This window comes from Mytilus californianus, unplaced genomic scaffold, assembly GCF_021869535.1.
Source record: "Mytilus californianus isolate M0D057914Y unplaced genomic scaffold, xbMytCali1.0.p SCAF_7, whole genome shotgun sequence".
Taxonomy (NCBI): Eukaryota; Metazoa; Mollusca; class Bivalvia; order Mytilida; family Mytilidae; genus Mytilus; species Mytilus californianus.
This window is the reverse complement of record NW_026262723.1, coordinates 104,948,852-104,965,132: the sequence shown is the minus strand read 5'-3', so window position 1 is coordinate 104,965,132 and position 16,281 is coordinate 104,948,852. Positions and strand designations below refer to the sequence as shown.

Genomic DNA, 16,281 nt, shown 5'->3' with positions numbered 1-16,281 from the left:
AAATTCTTTGAGGTAGTCATTTAGCCTTTAACATTGCAAAATATTAATGTTTACACATTTATTTGTACTGATATCCAATTCTGAACTAAATGTATGGTTTACATCACTTTATAGTTTAAACAGCACGACAATATTCAAAAATATATCCAACTTTTTAACACTCACATTTTTAAATGTTCTGTAAAATACTGTTGGACTTGCTTTTCCTGTTGTGCTATTTATAAAACTTACCAAAAAAACATTACCTGCATCTATTACTACCAAGTAAACTCTTAACAGAAGGGACTTTCTTTTTTTAACCCCTTTTAATGTTTTAAGAAACTGCCTTCTTGTAAAACTTACAAAGGAAAATGATGTTTTATTTTTTTCAGTAAGTGTGCACATTTATGATGTTTGAAACGTACTTAGGTTTAATAAGGACAAAATATTCTTTTGCCAGTTCTTTTAAGTCATCATCCGGTAACAATGTTAAAGCTTCTAGCATACTGTGGAAACATGAGACAACTTCAGGGGATCCTGCAAAACAATTTCAGATAGGTTTATTGTAAATTGCTTAATTCAAATTTTACAAAAGTTATGTGTTATATAAAAGAAGTAAAAAGCAAGGACTGCCAACTGATGATCCCTAACTGCACATTTATTGAGAGAAAATAATTTTATTGCAAGGGTTTAAACTAATAGTATTCTTGGATTGGCAAATAAACATGAACTAATATTGCTAATTTTTCACCAGCAAAAATGTTAAAATTCATAGTGGGGTACCATATATGGAATACAATTTTAAGAAAACAATTTTTTTAGAACATTGACCTTGACTTTTGAGTTGTTGACCCAAAAATTGATAGGCTTCTTCCCATCTGTATAAGTTGCATTATGATCAAGCAATGGAAACTCAAGCTACCATCCTGAAACATTTTTTTCTATTTTGTTCAATTTTTTGTAACAGTGACCTTGACCTTTGAACCCAACATTTATACACTTCTTCCCCTTCTCTATATCTCCACTCTAGATCTGTAAAGAGCCATTCCAATCAAGTAAAGAAACTTAAGTTACAATAAAAAAAAATTCGCCCAAGTTTTCTATTTTTAGTAACAGTGACCTTGACTTTTGAACCCAAATGAATAAACTTCTTCCCCTCTCCTATATCTGCCGTATTTCCATTTGTTTTTTACACATGAATGGACAGATGGATCAGTTCAAAAAATTTGTGACAGAAAAAGGCATCACCCAACTGCCTATCTTACAGAACTGATTTTCTAAAAATGTTACTAGAATATTTTCATATGCCTACTTCAATTAAGATGTGACATTCACTTGAGTTAAAAATATTCTCTATAAAACATTATTTTATGCATGTACATAGTCAGGCTATCTTGTCCATGTGTTGTTCATTATTGTTTTTCTTTGGATGTCTGGGGTTTTTTATGGAGTCAGGTGTTGTTGGTTGACATGTTTTATTAGTAATCTTTGGAAACAAGAATAATGTGAAAATTCCAAGAAGTATGACCAAAGTAATCACTGAAACTTAAATGCATGGATGCTTATAGAACCATGTATCAATGTTATATTATAAAAATATCTTCAAAAATACACCCAATCAGGTAAAATAAAATATTCATACTGCATCGAAATTAAATAAAATTCAAAGATTTTATTGTTTAAATATTCAAACAAAGGGATTGGATAAAGGCTCAGCCTATATAAATCCTTTCCCATACATGATGGATAGAATAATAATTGGCTTTTACATATAACGTTGATTCATACATCATATAGTCTTATAGTCAGGAGAGGGAACCCTCCCTCATCTAACAATGCCTAGATTATACTTCAGAAATATTTAGTATAGTTTGGTGGACCCTCAGTCGGTACACTAGTGAATAGAATGCTCTGAGAGAGATTATATGTGTGTTTCTAAAAAACTAGAGGCTCTCAAGAACCTGTGTCGCTCACCTGATTCTACTTTGGTTTTGGAAATCATTTTAAAATAGATTGATATCGTAACAGATACCCTAATAATGAGTGAGGCCAAATTTTGTTTAATATTGGCCCTGTAATTTAATAAAAAAATCCTGGTGGCCATCTTGAACAGTAAATCAGCACCTCAGAAGAAACATTTATGCCATGTTTGGTTTCATTCCATTCAGTGCACCTCTAGAAGAAGCATTTGTATGTATTTCCAATAGGGTCTTATGTTAAAGGAAGTCCCCCCGCTGGCGGCCATTGTGGATGAAGGATCAGCTTCAAAGTAAGAACACTTAGTCAGCACCTAATAAGGAACATTCATGCCATGTTTGGTTTCAATCCATTCAGTGGTTCTCTAAAAGAAGACATTTGTATGTATTGTCCATAGGGTCCTTTGTTAAACACTGTCCCCAGCTGGTGGCCATCTTGGATGACGGATCGGCTTCAAAGTAACAACACTTGGTCAGCACTTCATAAGGAACATTCATGCCATGTCTGGTTTCATTCCATTCAGTGGTTCTCTAAAAGAAGACATTCGTATGTATTTCCCATAGGGTCCTATGTTAAACTAAGTCCCCCGCTGGCGGCCATCTTGGATGATGGATCGGCTTCAAAGTAAAAACACTTGGTCAGCACCTCAAAAGGAACATTCATGCCAGGTTTGGTTTCATTCCATTCAGTGGTTCTTTAAAAGAAGACATTTGTATGTATTTCCCATAAGGTCCTATGTTAAACTAAGTCCCCCGCTGGCGGCCATCTTGGGTGATGGATCGGCTTCAAAGTAACAACACTTGGTCAGCACCTCATAAGGAACATTTATACCATGTTTGGTTTCATTCCATTCAGTGGTTCTCTAGAAGAAGTTCAAAATGTAAAAAGTTAACAACAACGACGGACGATGATGACGACGGGCCAGGTGAGCTAAAAAATGGTAGCACTCTATTAAAGAGGAATGTATAGTGATGTTTTCATGATATTATCAGACTCACTGTGACAAAAATTATCTATCTTTATAACTTATGTACATGTTCACGCAATATCAATATATTTCAGTACAGCTATTTTTTGTATACCACCTACATTCATGCCATTTCCTTCGATATATATTTTATTTAATAAATATATATATATATTTTTTTTAAGTGTTTTTTTTAATGAGTGTGTTTAAATAACGAACTAATTATAGCGATATAATTCATATATTAGTTCAAAATAAGAAAAGTGGAATGTTCATAAATGTTAACTTTATTTGGAGCAATGAAGAACACTGGTGGTATATATAAAAGGGTGCAATATCAAAATCAGACAAGTCATTTTAAGATCATTGAAATCTTCTTGTATTTTCAATATATTGTTGTACATTTGTAAATATTTCAATATTTTCATCTATATTGAGATCTTGGTTGCCATAGAGCAGGACATCAAGATTAATATTTGAAAACTTCCTAATACTTCCAAAAAGTTCATATCTCTGTCTAGTATAGAGCGGACAAACATAAAAAAATTCCTAAGGGTTCCGCGGAACCCAGTGTCTCGCCTACTTTTGCTGTTAATCGCAGGCTCAACAAAAATTAGGAAAAAAAAAAATAAAAATATTCCTCTCTATACTATCTTTTGATTGTAAGTAGCTTCTGTCCAAGTTTGGTAAAAATCCAGGATAGTTTTTGAATCTAATAAATGTTTTAAAAACTTAAACTGCAGACTGTAATGTTAACTGGAAGAAAAACTAAGTCCATTTATAAGTAAAATACAGATAAACAGGTACAAATTTTAACAAAGTTTCCTTCTAGATACTAGCTTTTGATCATAAACAAGCTTCTGTCCAAATTTGGTACAAATCCAGGATAGTTTAAGAAAGTTATTAAAATTTTAAAAACTTTAACCACAGAGTGAATGTATTGTTTCCTGGCAGAAAAACTAAGTCCATTTATAAGTAAAATACGGAAAAAATGAAATTTTTTTTTTAACAAATTTACTTCTGGATACTATCTTATGATCATAAACAAGCTTCTGTCCAAGTTTGGTACAAATCCAGGATAGTTTAAGAAAGTTATTAAAATTTTAAAAACTTTAACCACAGAGTGAATGTAATGTTTCCTGGCAGAAAAACTAAGTCCATTTACAAGTAAAATACGGAAAAACAGGAATTTTATTTTTACAAAATTTACTTCTGGATACTATCTTATGATCATAAACAAGCTTCTGTCCAACTTTGGTAGAAATCCAGGATAGTTTAAGAAAGTTATTAAAATTTCAAAAACTTTAACCACAGAGTGAATATTTGTGGACGCCGCCGACGACGACGACAACGACGACGCCGACGGAATGTAGGATCGCTATGTCTCGCTTTTTCGACTAAAGTCGAAGGCTCGACAAAAAATGAAAGTTATCTTCAATAGGGTCACCACAAGCACATCTTGAGCTTTCAGACAAGTGGTCCATAACAAGATGCCGATTTAAGGCACTTGCCTCATTCCTAGGCTGACAATGTATAGTATTGTATTTTCGTTTACCAATGTCAAAATATGCTGGACAGTGGATAAATTTGGCAAAGCTAGCAATGCATTTAGTATCATTGTCAAGAGAATTCCATTTATCCATGATGTTTTTATAACATGAAGTGCAACATAGGGGGGTTGTAAATTCTCTCCGATGTCGTAAATTGTATTGTGTACAATTATTTGTAAATGATGTGATCTCTGCAGCTATGTATTCATGCAGGGATCTCTCCTGATAAGACTTCATGAAAATATAGTTATTTATTTTTTTGTCGTCTACTTTGGAGGGAATCCCATCCAAGTTCTTTCTATAATATTTTCCTTGAGGTTCCCTTTCTGAGACCAGTAAGTATTCGAGAAGCATCTTTTTGAACTGACTCAATAAGCTCAGATTCTTACTAACTACAGTTATCCCAAATAATATTCCCATACTCCAAAATGGGTCTGATAAAGCCAATATAGAGTTTTTCTAATGAAGCTCTGTCAATCTTATTTTTTTAGATATCTCATGATGTTTATTCCCTTGCAGGCTTTATTTTAAATTTCTCTGATATGGTCAGTCCACTTGGCATTAGATGAAAGAGTAAGGGCCAAGTGTTTATTTTTAGACATATTTCCCAAGGAAATATTATTCATATGCAATGATGTGACATCAGAATTATTGTTTCTGGTAAAATATAAAGATTTGGTCTTGGCAGCTTAAAATGTTACACCCCAGTTTGAAGACCAGTTGTGCAAAGATTCCAGATCATCATTTAGTGACTCAGTTGCAGAAATCTCATCATCAACAATACAGTACAGGCAAGTGTCATCAGCAAAAAGAAATTTTGGTGAAAGTTTGTCAGGACCTGCTGGTTTATTAATGTTAAGAATTTGGAAGTGGTCAATCACATCCTGCTCAGAGACCACTATGTCAGACAGCTCATAGGGTACCAATGGAGTAACTTGCGTTATGTCTGGTTCCGTATCGAATGTTGAAACAGAACAGAAAAATTCATTAATAGCTGTAGATTTTTCAACAGGATGTACTAAAATTTTCCCATTTAACTTGATAGGGCTACTCGTAGTACTTCTATTGTTAAATCTACATATATTTTTTTGCTATTCACCACCATTTTCCTGGTGGGACTGACTTATCAACTGAGGAGTTATGAAGCTGGATTAGATACTGTCGCTTAGCTTGCTGGTCCATTACATGGTAAACTTCACTGTTCAATATATAATTAAGCTCATTTATGTAATTATAGTTTTGAAAGTGACTATTCCAATCAATATATCTTGTAGGTGTCTCATGGCTGAAGCATAGTCCCCGCTGTCAAAGTCATAGACTGTCTTTGATTAAGCCTTTTCACGTGTTGTAGAAAAGTTTATTTCTATGAGCGTTGGACAGTGGTCACTACAGAAATTTGGCAGCACTGTAGAGTTCCTCTATTAATGAAGACTGGGTTTAACAGGGTTGATGTTAAGAATTGTGGTTCGGGTAGGTTCTCGAACAACATTCTCAATACCATACCTTTCACAAATTCTTGATATCCTGCTATCTGGACCAGACCTGAATAAATCAAACTTTATATCACCTAGTAAGATTACATTAAAATTAGTATCAATAACATTACTAACTAAATTACCAAAATGATGTGACGGGTGCATTTGGTGGTCTATAAAAGCAAGCCACAATAATTTTCCCATGTTTTGTGATAATTTCTACACATAAATATTCAATTTCAGGAATTTTTAAATCTCTGCGATGTTTGGATAAAAGTCCTTCTCTGATGTATATCAAAATACCTATTGATGGCTATGTCAAATTTTAATGAAAATGCCTGTTTCTATTCAGGATGTATTCTAAAAAAAATATGGACATTTGTTTGATCATTTAAGCGCATTAGTGCCAAAGAATTTATAAATTTTGAGTCAATTATGGTAGCTAAATTATTTTAAGCATACTATAGTAAGAGCGATAACTCTAGAAAAAAAAAGTGACAAGTAGTCACTACAAAAGTCAAAAAGTCTGAAAAGACCAGTTTTTGTCTGAATTTGCATGAATTTTTACTCGACATTCTTAATTTGTCTGAATAATTTTTAAAAATTCTTGACATAGTATGAATTTGTCTAATAAGGTTCTTGATTTTTCTTGACAAGTGCCTTGACAGTATGAACATTGTCTTAAAATTTCTCGACACTTCCTGTATCATCTGATAAGAGTCTGGATTAGTCTCGACCAATTCTTGACTGTCTTAAATTTGTCTCGATCTGTCTTGACATATTCTTGACATTCTTAATAATGTCTGAATATGTCTCGACATATTCTTGACATTCTAAATAATGTCTCGACACTTTCTTGACAGTCTTAAATATGTCTTGACACTATCTCAACAGTATAAATTTCGCCTGAAATGTGAACAGACTTATTCTGCACTGTTTATGACATTCTATTGCTGTTATATACTCCTTTTTATTATGGCTAAACTAAACTTTGAAGAATCAAGGATTAATTTGGTATAGTAAGATACCCTTTTGGTGCAACTAAGTTGGAATACCCTGAATAATCCCCCATGTAGTTTAATTTTGATTTATTTTTATTAAACATTTAAGTAATTGTTTTCACTTGGAATATAAGTCGAAGGTATTGACTAACAGCATTTAGATTTTTGCCATTCGCAAAACTGCCAGTCAAATTTGCTTTACTAAAATAGGTGTCTTGTATCTCTTTTGGACCCCACAATTCATCTTTTGGGTTTGTGTGGCTAAAAAAAGAGGGGGGGGGGGGGGGCTTTCGTTTAGGTCAAAGAATTTGTTCCCATCTTGATTCAAAAACCTTATTCATTTTTTAGAACAACCCAAAAACATTTTTTATTCAAATTTGAGTGTTGAATTTTATAATTTTTTATCAAAAATAAATATTTGTGATAACTCCTTCCTGAAAAGAAAAAAATGTTTAGATCTATATTATGCATGTCTGTTTGAGAACCATTTCATAAGACCGATGATTTCTATAGAAATCATTGATGGGACCCATTATAAATACATTTTTTTTATTATTCCTGGAGTAGATAATAATTTTCTTTTAATCTTTGGGAATTATTCAATTTGTTTTTTTGTTAAAATAATTAACTTCATAATTTTGATGAAGAAAATCCATTTCAATTCAATTTTTTTTCATCAAAATGATGATTTTCATTTTCATCTATCAACAAACTTTTTAAATTGTAGTGGCATGGTCGGTCAACTGATAAGTTGTATGGCTGATTAAAGGTAAAGCAATAACTTCTATTTGACAGTTGCGTGTACTCTGGGGTGTGGAATACCTTAATTTTATGGGGAACATCCTGTCCATGTGTAATACTTAATATATTCCAACAGATGACATTACACAAATTTTTCTTCTGTTAAATGAATGATTTGTATATCATCATAATTTGCTATTTATATAAACCACATTTTGGTATAATTATTTACCATATCAACATTGAATATTATGAATGTAGAATGAAATATGTCTACAGTATGATTGGTTTGAATCATTTAATTTATAAGATTTAGGAATCAAAATTTGTAATTATTTAAAAACCCACATTGAAATTCTTAATTGTTTAATATCAACACACCCACATTTGAATTATTTTATACTTTAGATTTCATAGCCATATTTGCATTTGTAAAAATATTTATATACCCAAATTTTCAATTATTTTACATGCCCAACTTTTATTTTTGTTGTGAAGAAGTGTAACTTGAAACAACAGTATATCATATAAAAAGAAATAAAGATTAAAGTTATATCATGAATATTGGTCATGATTTGTAAAACTCAGAACTGTCAAGTAAATTTAAGACACAATTCAAAATGTTCAGAATATGTCAAGCCATACTGAGAAAAATTAAGAATGTCGAGAATATGTCGAGAAATTTCAAGACAGTATTCAAATGTCAAGAATTTGTCAAGAAATTTTAAGACCATATTCAGAATGTCGAGAATATGTCGAGTAAATTTCATACAAATTTAATATAAATGAGAATTTGTCAAGAAAAATTAAGACACAAGTCATACTTTTGGAGAATGTCGAGTAAAAGTTAATGCAAATTAAGACAAAAACTGGTCTTTTCAGACTTTTAGACTTTTGTAGTGAGTGTAGACTATATGAAATGTAACAATGTTAATGATATATAGATAAAAACATATACATGTAGTACAAATAGTTTTATGCTGACGAAAAATTAGTCACTTTTATTTGAGTCATTCCATCTTGATCTGGTATTTCTTTCAGACGTTCTATTCATCGGAGTTGAGGTCAACCCGGACGGTTGGAATATGTTTGCACTAACATTGAGAGTTGCATTTGGAGGCTTGTCGCCTGGTAGACGAGAAGTTGACTTTTTGTGGCATTGAGTTTCAGGACTGTCATGACGGAAGGTGATTTTTAGGAATTTGGTCAAGTCACCTTCATCTTTTATTTGGAAAGTTTGGTCGTTTTTAATATTACGGACTAGAATTTTGCCGTCATGGGTCCAACAATTGTTGATCAGATTATCTCTTTTAACTGCCTGGTTTGTCTAAATAATGTTGCTCTTTTTGCAGATAGTGCTTCATTTACGTAAATCCTTATTTTCTTGTTAGATAGATCGTCTTTTGAATATTTTAGATTTCTTTTATTACGAAAGACTAATGCTCTGTCTCTATGAGATATAAATCGGACTATTTTGTCACATGTTTTGCTCTTTTTCCTTTCCCCAACTTGGTGCTTTCTGCCTATTTCTTGGAGTGAGAGTTTTTGATCTTGACTACTAAATATTAGATTGTTAATGACATGTAGAACTTTAGCATCAGTATCCTCATCAGTGGTGTGAGCACTTGGTTCAGAAATACCCCTGATTTTTAAGCATGTTCTCCTAGAATATTGTTCCATATCATACAATCTCTGCTCAAGATTTTTTATATGAGATTGAAGGGTGTCAACTACATCGATTGGAATGCTTCAATTAGACGTTTTCGAATAGACTGGTTTTTTTAGCAGTTCTTCGACGAGCAATTTAGTGGAATCATCGTTTTTTGTCATAGATTGCAAAAATTCAGCAATATCTGATGCACTGGTATCGGTTTCGCTAACTCTTTGTCATTTTGGGCTGATTCAGATCGACTTTTATTGGCCCAGCGTTCTGACTGGCGTGCAGATGAGTGATGTGATGTGGTATTTTAGGGCTGATTTCCTTTACCCCTGCCTCTGCCACTTTTGCCTGTCATGATGTTATTTATGATCTTTATGCTTCCACAATAAATAAATAAGAATTTATATAATGCCTATTTGTGGAATTCATGGATGAATCGCTGAATGTTTACTACAATTTTTTTGTTATTGTTTACATGGCCATCTTGGACATTCGAGTAGTGACTGCTGAATTAAGTCTTTAAATCTGTTATTTTCAATTAATTTAACAATTTTATTCTTTCAAAAAATACCTTTTGTTCTTGTGTGTGCGAATTTTAAACTTCAAAATATCACTATATCATTTTGAATTTCAGCAAATTCACCCCGAACATATACAGGGACGTCTAGTCTATCGCCATCTTGTCCTATCAATTACAATCATACTGCAGCTGTTTTCCAAATGTCAATTGTTCTAGATCTACTTCTGACCTTTTCAGAAACTTGAAATTAAGTGTTGCCAATGCTGTTACCAGGAAAGTAACACCAATACCAGGAAATGTAATATGAGAGTAGAACTGCGAGCTATTGCTCGTTAATGATATGCCCGCATTTAAGTATTTGGTAAACAGGAAGCAAATTTACCATATAGATTAGCATGTTCACATGGGGCCTCATAACAAATGCAGGATATTGTGAGGTTTTAATCAATGTACCTAATAAGACTGAGTGAGTATTACATTTATAAGAACTAAAATTCGGTAATCCGATACATATATCTGTACACAGCTTTTCCTGAAGTCACAATCTTTAACTTTTGTCAATTCGTTAAAATTGAAATCATAATTGCACACCAAATTTTTTTAATCTACAATATCCAATTTTAGAAAGGTCAGATTTGTAGATCAAGAGAAAAATGCAAGGGAAATTTGCTGGGATTGACAGACATACAGACAAGGATCAAACAGTATACCCCTTTTTGGAGCAGGGGTATGATAAAAACCAATGATCTGACATAAAACTTGGGTATTGCAAAGTATATTCTCTATCTCTAAATGAATTAGGATAGGTCAATGATGGATAAAATAGACATAGACCAAAAGGTTTTTAGTGACTAAAACATAAGTTTATCTTAGTTATTTTACAAACCTTCTGCTGGTTCTATCCTGATGCAGTAGATCTTCTTTTTTATCATTTCTTTTAACTGGGCAATTTTTTGGGCATTGTATTCCTTCTTTCGATACTGAAAATAATGTTCATTACATAAATCCAAAAAATCTTTCAAGATGCCTTTTCAAAGATATAATCATATTATATCTATATAGATCTTGGTTGGACATATCTATTTATCAAAGTATTAGGTTAGATGATGCCCCGATTTTAGCTAAAATTTCAATTAAGTTGTCTCATTGGCAATCATACTACATCTCCTTATTTTTATAAAGGAGTCATCTAACATTAATCACACATTGAGTTTGTTGTGTTTAAAATCAAAGTTATCTAAATAAAACAATGAAAACTTTCTTAAATGTTTTATTTAAATATTCCATACATATACTGTTCCCCTTTTGAATGATTGAATTCACAAGAATTTATACTTTTAATTACACTTACATTGCCAATGTGTATGCTGTCAGTTAAAATGCCATCTACAGGTCTGTATGGTTTTTCCTTGATTAATTCTTTCTTCAGAAATGTTAACACTCCTTTGTTTGTAGCAGACATTGTAGGATTTTCTGTAAACAGAGCAAATCCTTCAGTAGCCGAAGTAAGTTTCTGAACAATACAAACACTTAAATATAAATATTACTGAACAAAACAGATCGTATAATAGAGTAAAGTACTTCTGAACCTATTCTTATTGTATGTTCATCTTTATAACTTCGTTATCCCAGTGATTGATATTAAAAGATGGAGGATATAATTCTTCTTCACCCAAACATGTTCATGTGCCTGTCCAAAGCCAGGAACATTGTCAAAGGTTGTCTGTAGCCAAATTAAATTTTTTATTGTCCTGTAGGAGATTGAGTGTTGATGATAGATCTTTGGTAACCTCTGATAGATATTCACAACTCATCTTGTCTCAGTGAGATCTATAGAGCTTGACATATTATGTAGACATCTCTTTATTGTTGAAGCTGTATGTGACCTCTAAATGTCTGAGTTTTCTGGGTGGCTTGGTTGTAGTCTCATTAACCTAACCTCTCCTTTTCTTCTTATTTCTTTAATGACCCAGTTTCATATGAAAAATATTACCCATAGTGCTGAAGTCATTCATTGCTTTTACTTTTCTCATGTCTTTTCCTGCATCAAAACTGAAAAAAATCATGAAAAACTCTGAAAGAGCTTGAAAATTTGGCATGTTAGTTTAATTGTACTTCCAAACCTTAGCACCTAAAGACCTTTTATCATCACCTTTCTAGCCATATATATTCATTTTGAGGTTTTAAAATAAATTGTGATATTTTGTCTTTCTCATTTGTTTTACACTTTGTTTAATATAAACTTAGTTTATTCCATCAAAATTTGTTCCTTGTTGTACCTTAGATGTTTATTTGTTTGCCTTAAGGAGGCTCGAGGTTATAAACACTTTATATAAGAATTTCCTGAAAACTTGATATTTTATCCCTTAAAGTGAGTGGATAGCAATAATGAAATAAAATAAGGGGGTCACCGGTCATTTAAGCATTTTATAGGCCACCGAAATAATGAGGTTTTTGGGCTGTTTTACAAAGGAATAATAGGGAAAATTGTGTGTTGACATACTTAGATTTTAATAACGGATACAATTTATATAAGATTTTGTTTAAATTTATTTTAAAACAAGCACAAGTATAGTTTTACATGTTCAGCTAAAAAATATATAGGTCACCGTTGGTTTAAGAAAGATATTTCACATTCTTAATCCAATTATCCATTTTTGGCGGGAGAAGACTAATAGGGAAAATATCACCTGCATTACCGTCATCCTAAAAAAATTAAGAGAACTAAATTACAGATTTCCATTAAACTTTCTATTCTAAGAGAATAATAAGTGAAGTTCAGAAAAAGCAACAAAATCAAGTAAAACTGTCAGCTACTGCTCACTGATGATACCCCCGCCGGAATATTTCGGTAGACAGGAAGTTGTTGAGTGATGAATCTGAAAACGCATCACATGTTATAGCTGACTTATATAAACCCTGAAACCAAATTTCAGAAATCCTTGTCAAGTAGTTCCTGAGAAAAATGTGACGAAAATTTTCAACTTGGCCATCATGTGTAAAATAATACAAGTGTTCCGTAAACAGGAAGTTGTTGAGTGATGAATCTGAAAACGCATCACAAGGTGTAACTTACTAATATAAACCCTGAAACCAAATTTCAGAAATCCTTGTCAAGTAGTTCCTGAGAAAAATGTGACGAAAATTTTCAGTTTGGCTATCATGTGTAAAATAATACGAATGTTCGGTAACAGGAAGTTGTTGAGTGATGAATCTGAAAACGCATCACACAGTGTAACTTACTTATATAAACCCGGAAACCAAATTTCAGAAATCCTTATCAAGTAGTACCTGAGAAAAATGTGACGAAAATTTTCAACTTGGCTATCATGTGTAAAATAATACAAGTGTTCTGTAAACAGGAAGTTGTTGAGTGATGAATCTGATAACGCATCACACAGTGTAACTTACTTATATAAACCCTGAAACCAAATTTCAGAAATCCTTGTCAAGTAGTTCCTGAAAAATGCGACGAAAATATTCATGGGACAGACGGACTGACCGATGGACTGACGGAAGGACAGACAGAGGTAAAACAGTATCCCCCCTTTTTTAAAGCGGGGGTACAATAAAAATGGGGGTCACCGATCTTTTGAGAGAGATAACTCACTAAAAGGGTGAAACCATGGCAACAAAAAAATTGCTATTTTAAATAAAATTCAACTTTTTCTCCCGTTTTTAGCCAAAACTATATGAAATGAAAACCTAATTTTGGTTTACAATACCCGTAGTGATATGCAGGCCCACATTGAATTTTAGGTCATATGGTCAAGTCATAAGGTCAAAGGTCAAGGTCATGTCATTCTTAAATTAATGCTAATTCATAAATTTTGAAGTGTTTTTTATGAGATCATTTGATTAGTAAATCAAAGTTTACAGACATACTTAGTTTAATACATTATGTAAAACAAGAAGTGGAAGGTGGAACAGAATGATTATATAATTCAATTGTCAAAGTCACCATTGTTAAAATAGTCAAACTTGGATTGTAGGGAACAATCCAGACAATTTTAAATACCAAATATTTAGAGGGAAAAGTACCAAACTTTTATAGATAATGACCTACTAGGAAAAATGCTCCTTATTAGATCTAATGTCAATAGGACATACAAGATGTACTAGTCTACTATAGATGATTAGATAGATGAACAAAATCAATTTCCCCTCTTTTCCTCCAAGTCTGATATGGGAAACCTGAAACATCAATTCCATCAAAGAATAAAAAAGGTGCATACTGGCATTTGGAACTATGTTTATCTGCAAACTTCATGACTTATGTTACACTTTCTTGGTTTTTGAGAAAAAAGTTAAAGGTTTAGATTAATATGTAGTCTGTACCTGTCCCAAGTCAGGAGCCTGTAATTCAGTGGTTGTCATTTGTTGTTGTCATATTTTAATTTTTTTGTGTTTTGTACATAAATCAGGCTGTTAGTTTTCTTTTTTGAATTGCATTACATTTGTCATTTCGTTTTATAGCTTGCTGTGCGGTATGGAGTTGGCTCATTGTTGAAGGCCTTAGGGTGACCTATAGTTGTTAACTTCTATGTCTTTTGGTCTCTGGTGGAAATTTTTGGCAGTGGCAATCATGCCATGTCTCATTGGCAATCATATCCCATCTTTTTATATATATTTGAAATTTTAGACATAATGCTGACAAATATAACACACAGGACAGCTTCTATGTTTGTTGTATAATGAATTATACTTTATATTTAAGTTTGACATAGACATAAACAAATTCTTCTTTCATTTCATAGTACTTGTTTATGTATAAAGATTAATACATGAGATAGTTGAACATGATACACCAGCCATTTAATCTTATTTTAATATCTGTCGATTTATCAGTTTTATGCTTTTGAAATTACATACATTATTGTCATAAAAAAATTCAGGTTCAATAGTGTGTTAGATTTGTATTAACTAGAACATGTGTCTATAAGACACAGGATGTCCTGCCATTAAATGTAGGTCACAGTAATCAAATTGTTGATGAGCTGTGTGGTACTATAAAAGAATACTGTAGTGGTGATATATCACTATAGGTTCTATGAAATGAACCTAAACACAAGACTTAACCAAAGACGCTAAAGCATGAAATGTACGGTAGGTCATAGTGACTCAAGTAATGTGTTGTACTATTAGTATACAAGATATCTGTGGTGAATAAATATCATTGATATATTACCATAAGTTTCTGAGAAATGGGACTAAATGCAAAACTTAACCCCCCAAAGTCAATCCTAACCAACCCTTTGTGGTATGGAAACTTGTGGTATAATTTCAGAGAGATCCATACCCGTTCCACAAGTTATTGTCTGGAAACTATAAAAATGCTTATTTGGGCCCTTTTTTGGCCCCTAATTCCTAAACTGTTAGGACTATAACCCCCAAAATCAATCCCAACCTTCCTTTTGTGGTTATAAACCTTGTGTTTAAATTTCATAGATTTCTATTCACATTTACTAAAGTAATTGTCCGGAAACCAAATGTCTTCGGACGACGACGACGTGATACCAATATACGACCGCAAAATTAAATTTTTTGCGGTCGTATAAAAATTGTCTAAAGATTGAAAATTATTGCAAGTTAAAGAAATTTCAGTAAAAAACTCATTTCTATTATCAACATATAGTGGACATTCAGTCACAAAGTGTATCTCATCCTCAACTTTATTTATGTACAGTATAAACATTTTCTAAGTGCTCTATTCACATAAATTTTGGCATATCTATCAGTCTCAATCCTTAATGGATGAGCGCTTATTCTAATCTTACAGATTGATTGCCTTAATCTAAAATATTTTAGATCCAAATATTTTTCAAAACAAAATAAGAGTTTTAAAGGAAAAATAGGTATTAAGTTTACCTTGATCTGATTGTAATACTTTATTTCTATTTTCCTTCCAGAAATGGAGATAGTTTTTATATAGCTTATCTCTGACAAATTTTGTGAAAGAGTAGATACTGGTTTTTAAATTACATGTTTGTATGCCCAGCTTTTGTAAAATACAGTCTATACTTGAGAACCATGTAGTCACTTTATTATTGTGAAGTTCTTTACTACATAAATATGCATCATATAATAACATGTTCTTAGAATTATCTAGTCGATGATAATATTTTAACATTGCTAATATAATATAAAAATACATTGGGTATCTCCCTAGTTCAGAAATCACAGCAAGATTACTGGATTTCTTATTTACACCTTGAACATATTTCATAAATTTGATATGTGATTTTTCAGATGTATCATTTGAAAACACCTTTTCTAAAATATATTGATCATTTTTCTTACCTGCAGCTGAGTTAACAGAAAACATACCCCAGACTTCACATCCATAGGTTAAACAGTGGCGGATCCAGAACTTTTCATAAGGGGGGGGGCCCGCTGACTGACCTAAGGGGG

The 16,281-nt window shown here is 32.3% G+C and overlaps 1 protein-coding gene across 1 annotated transcript in view; it reads right to left on the bottom strand.

The window, feature by feature from the left end:
• LOC127709614 (uncharacterized) overlaps nucleotides 1-16,281 on the bottom strand; it is a 401,059-nt gene that overhangs the window by 342,040 nt on the left and 42,738 nt on the right. Inside the window, exons 9-12 of the mRNA XM_052215217.1 lie at nucleotides 11,864-11,922; nucleotides 11,222-11,343; nucleotides 10,757-10,850; nucleotides 405-516 (exon numbers count right to left, since the gene is read on the bottom strand). Of these exons, the coding sequence (XP_052071177.1) occupies nucleotides 405-516; nucleotides 10,757-10,850; nucleotides 11,222-11,343; nucleotides 11,864-11,922 (387 nt within the window). The remainder of the gene's footprint in view (nucleotides 1-404; nucleotides 517-10,756; nucleotides 10,851-11,221; nucleotides 11,344-11,863; nucleotides 11,923-16,281) is intronic.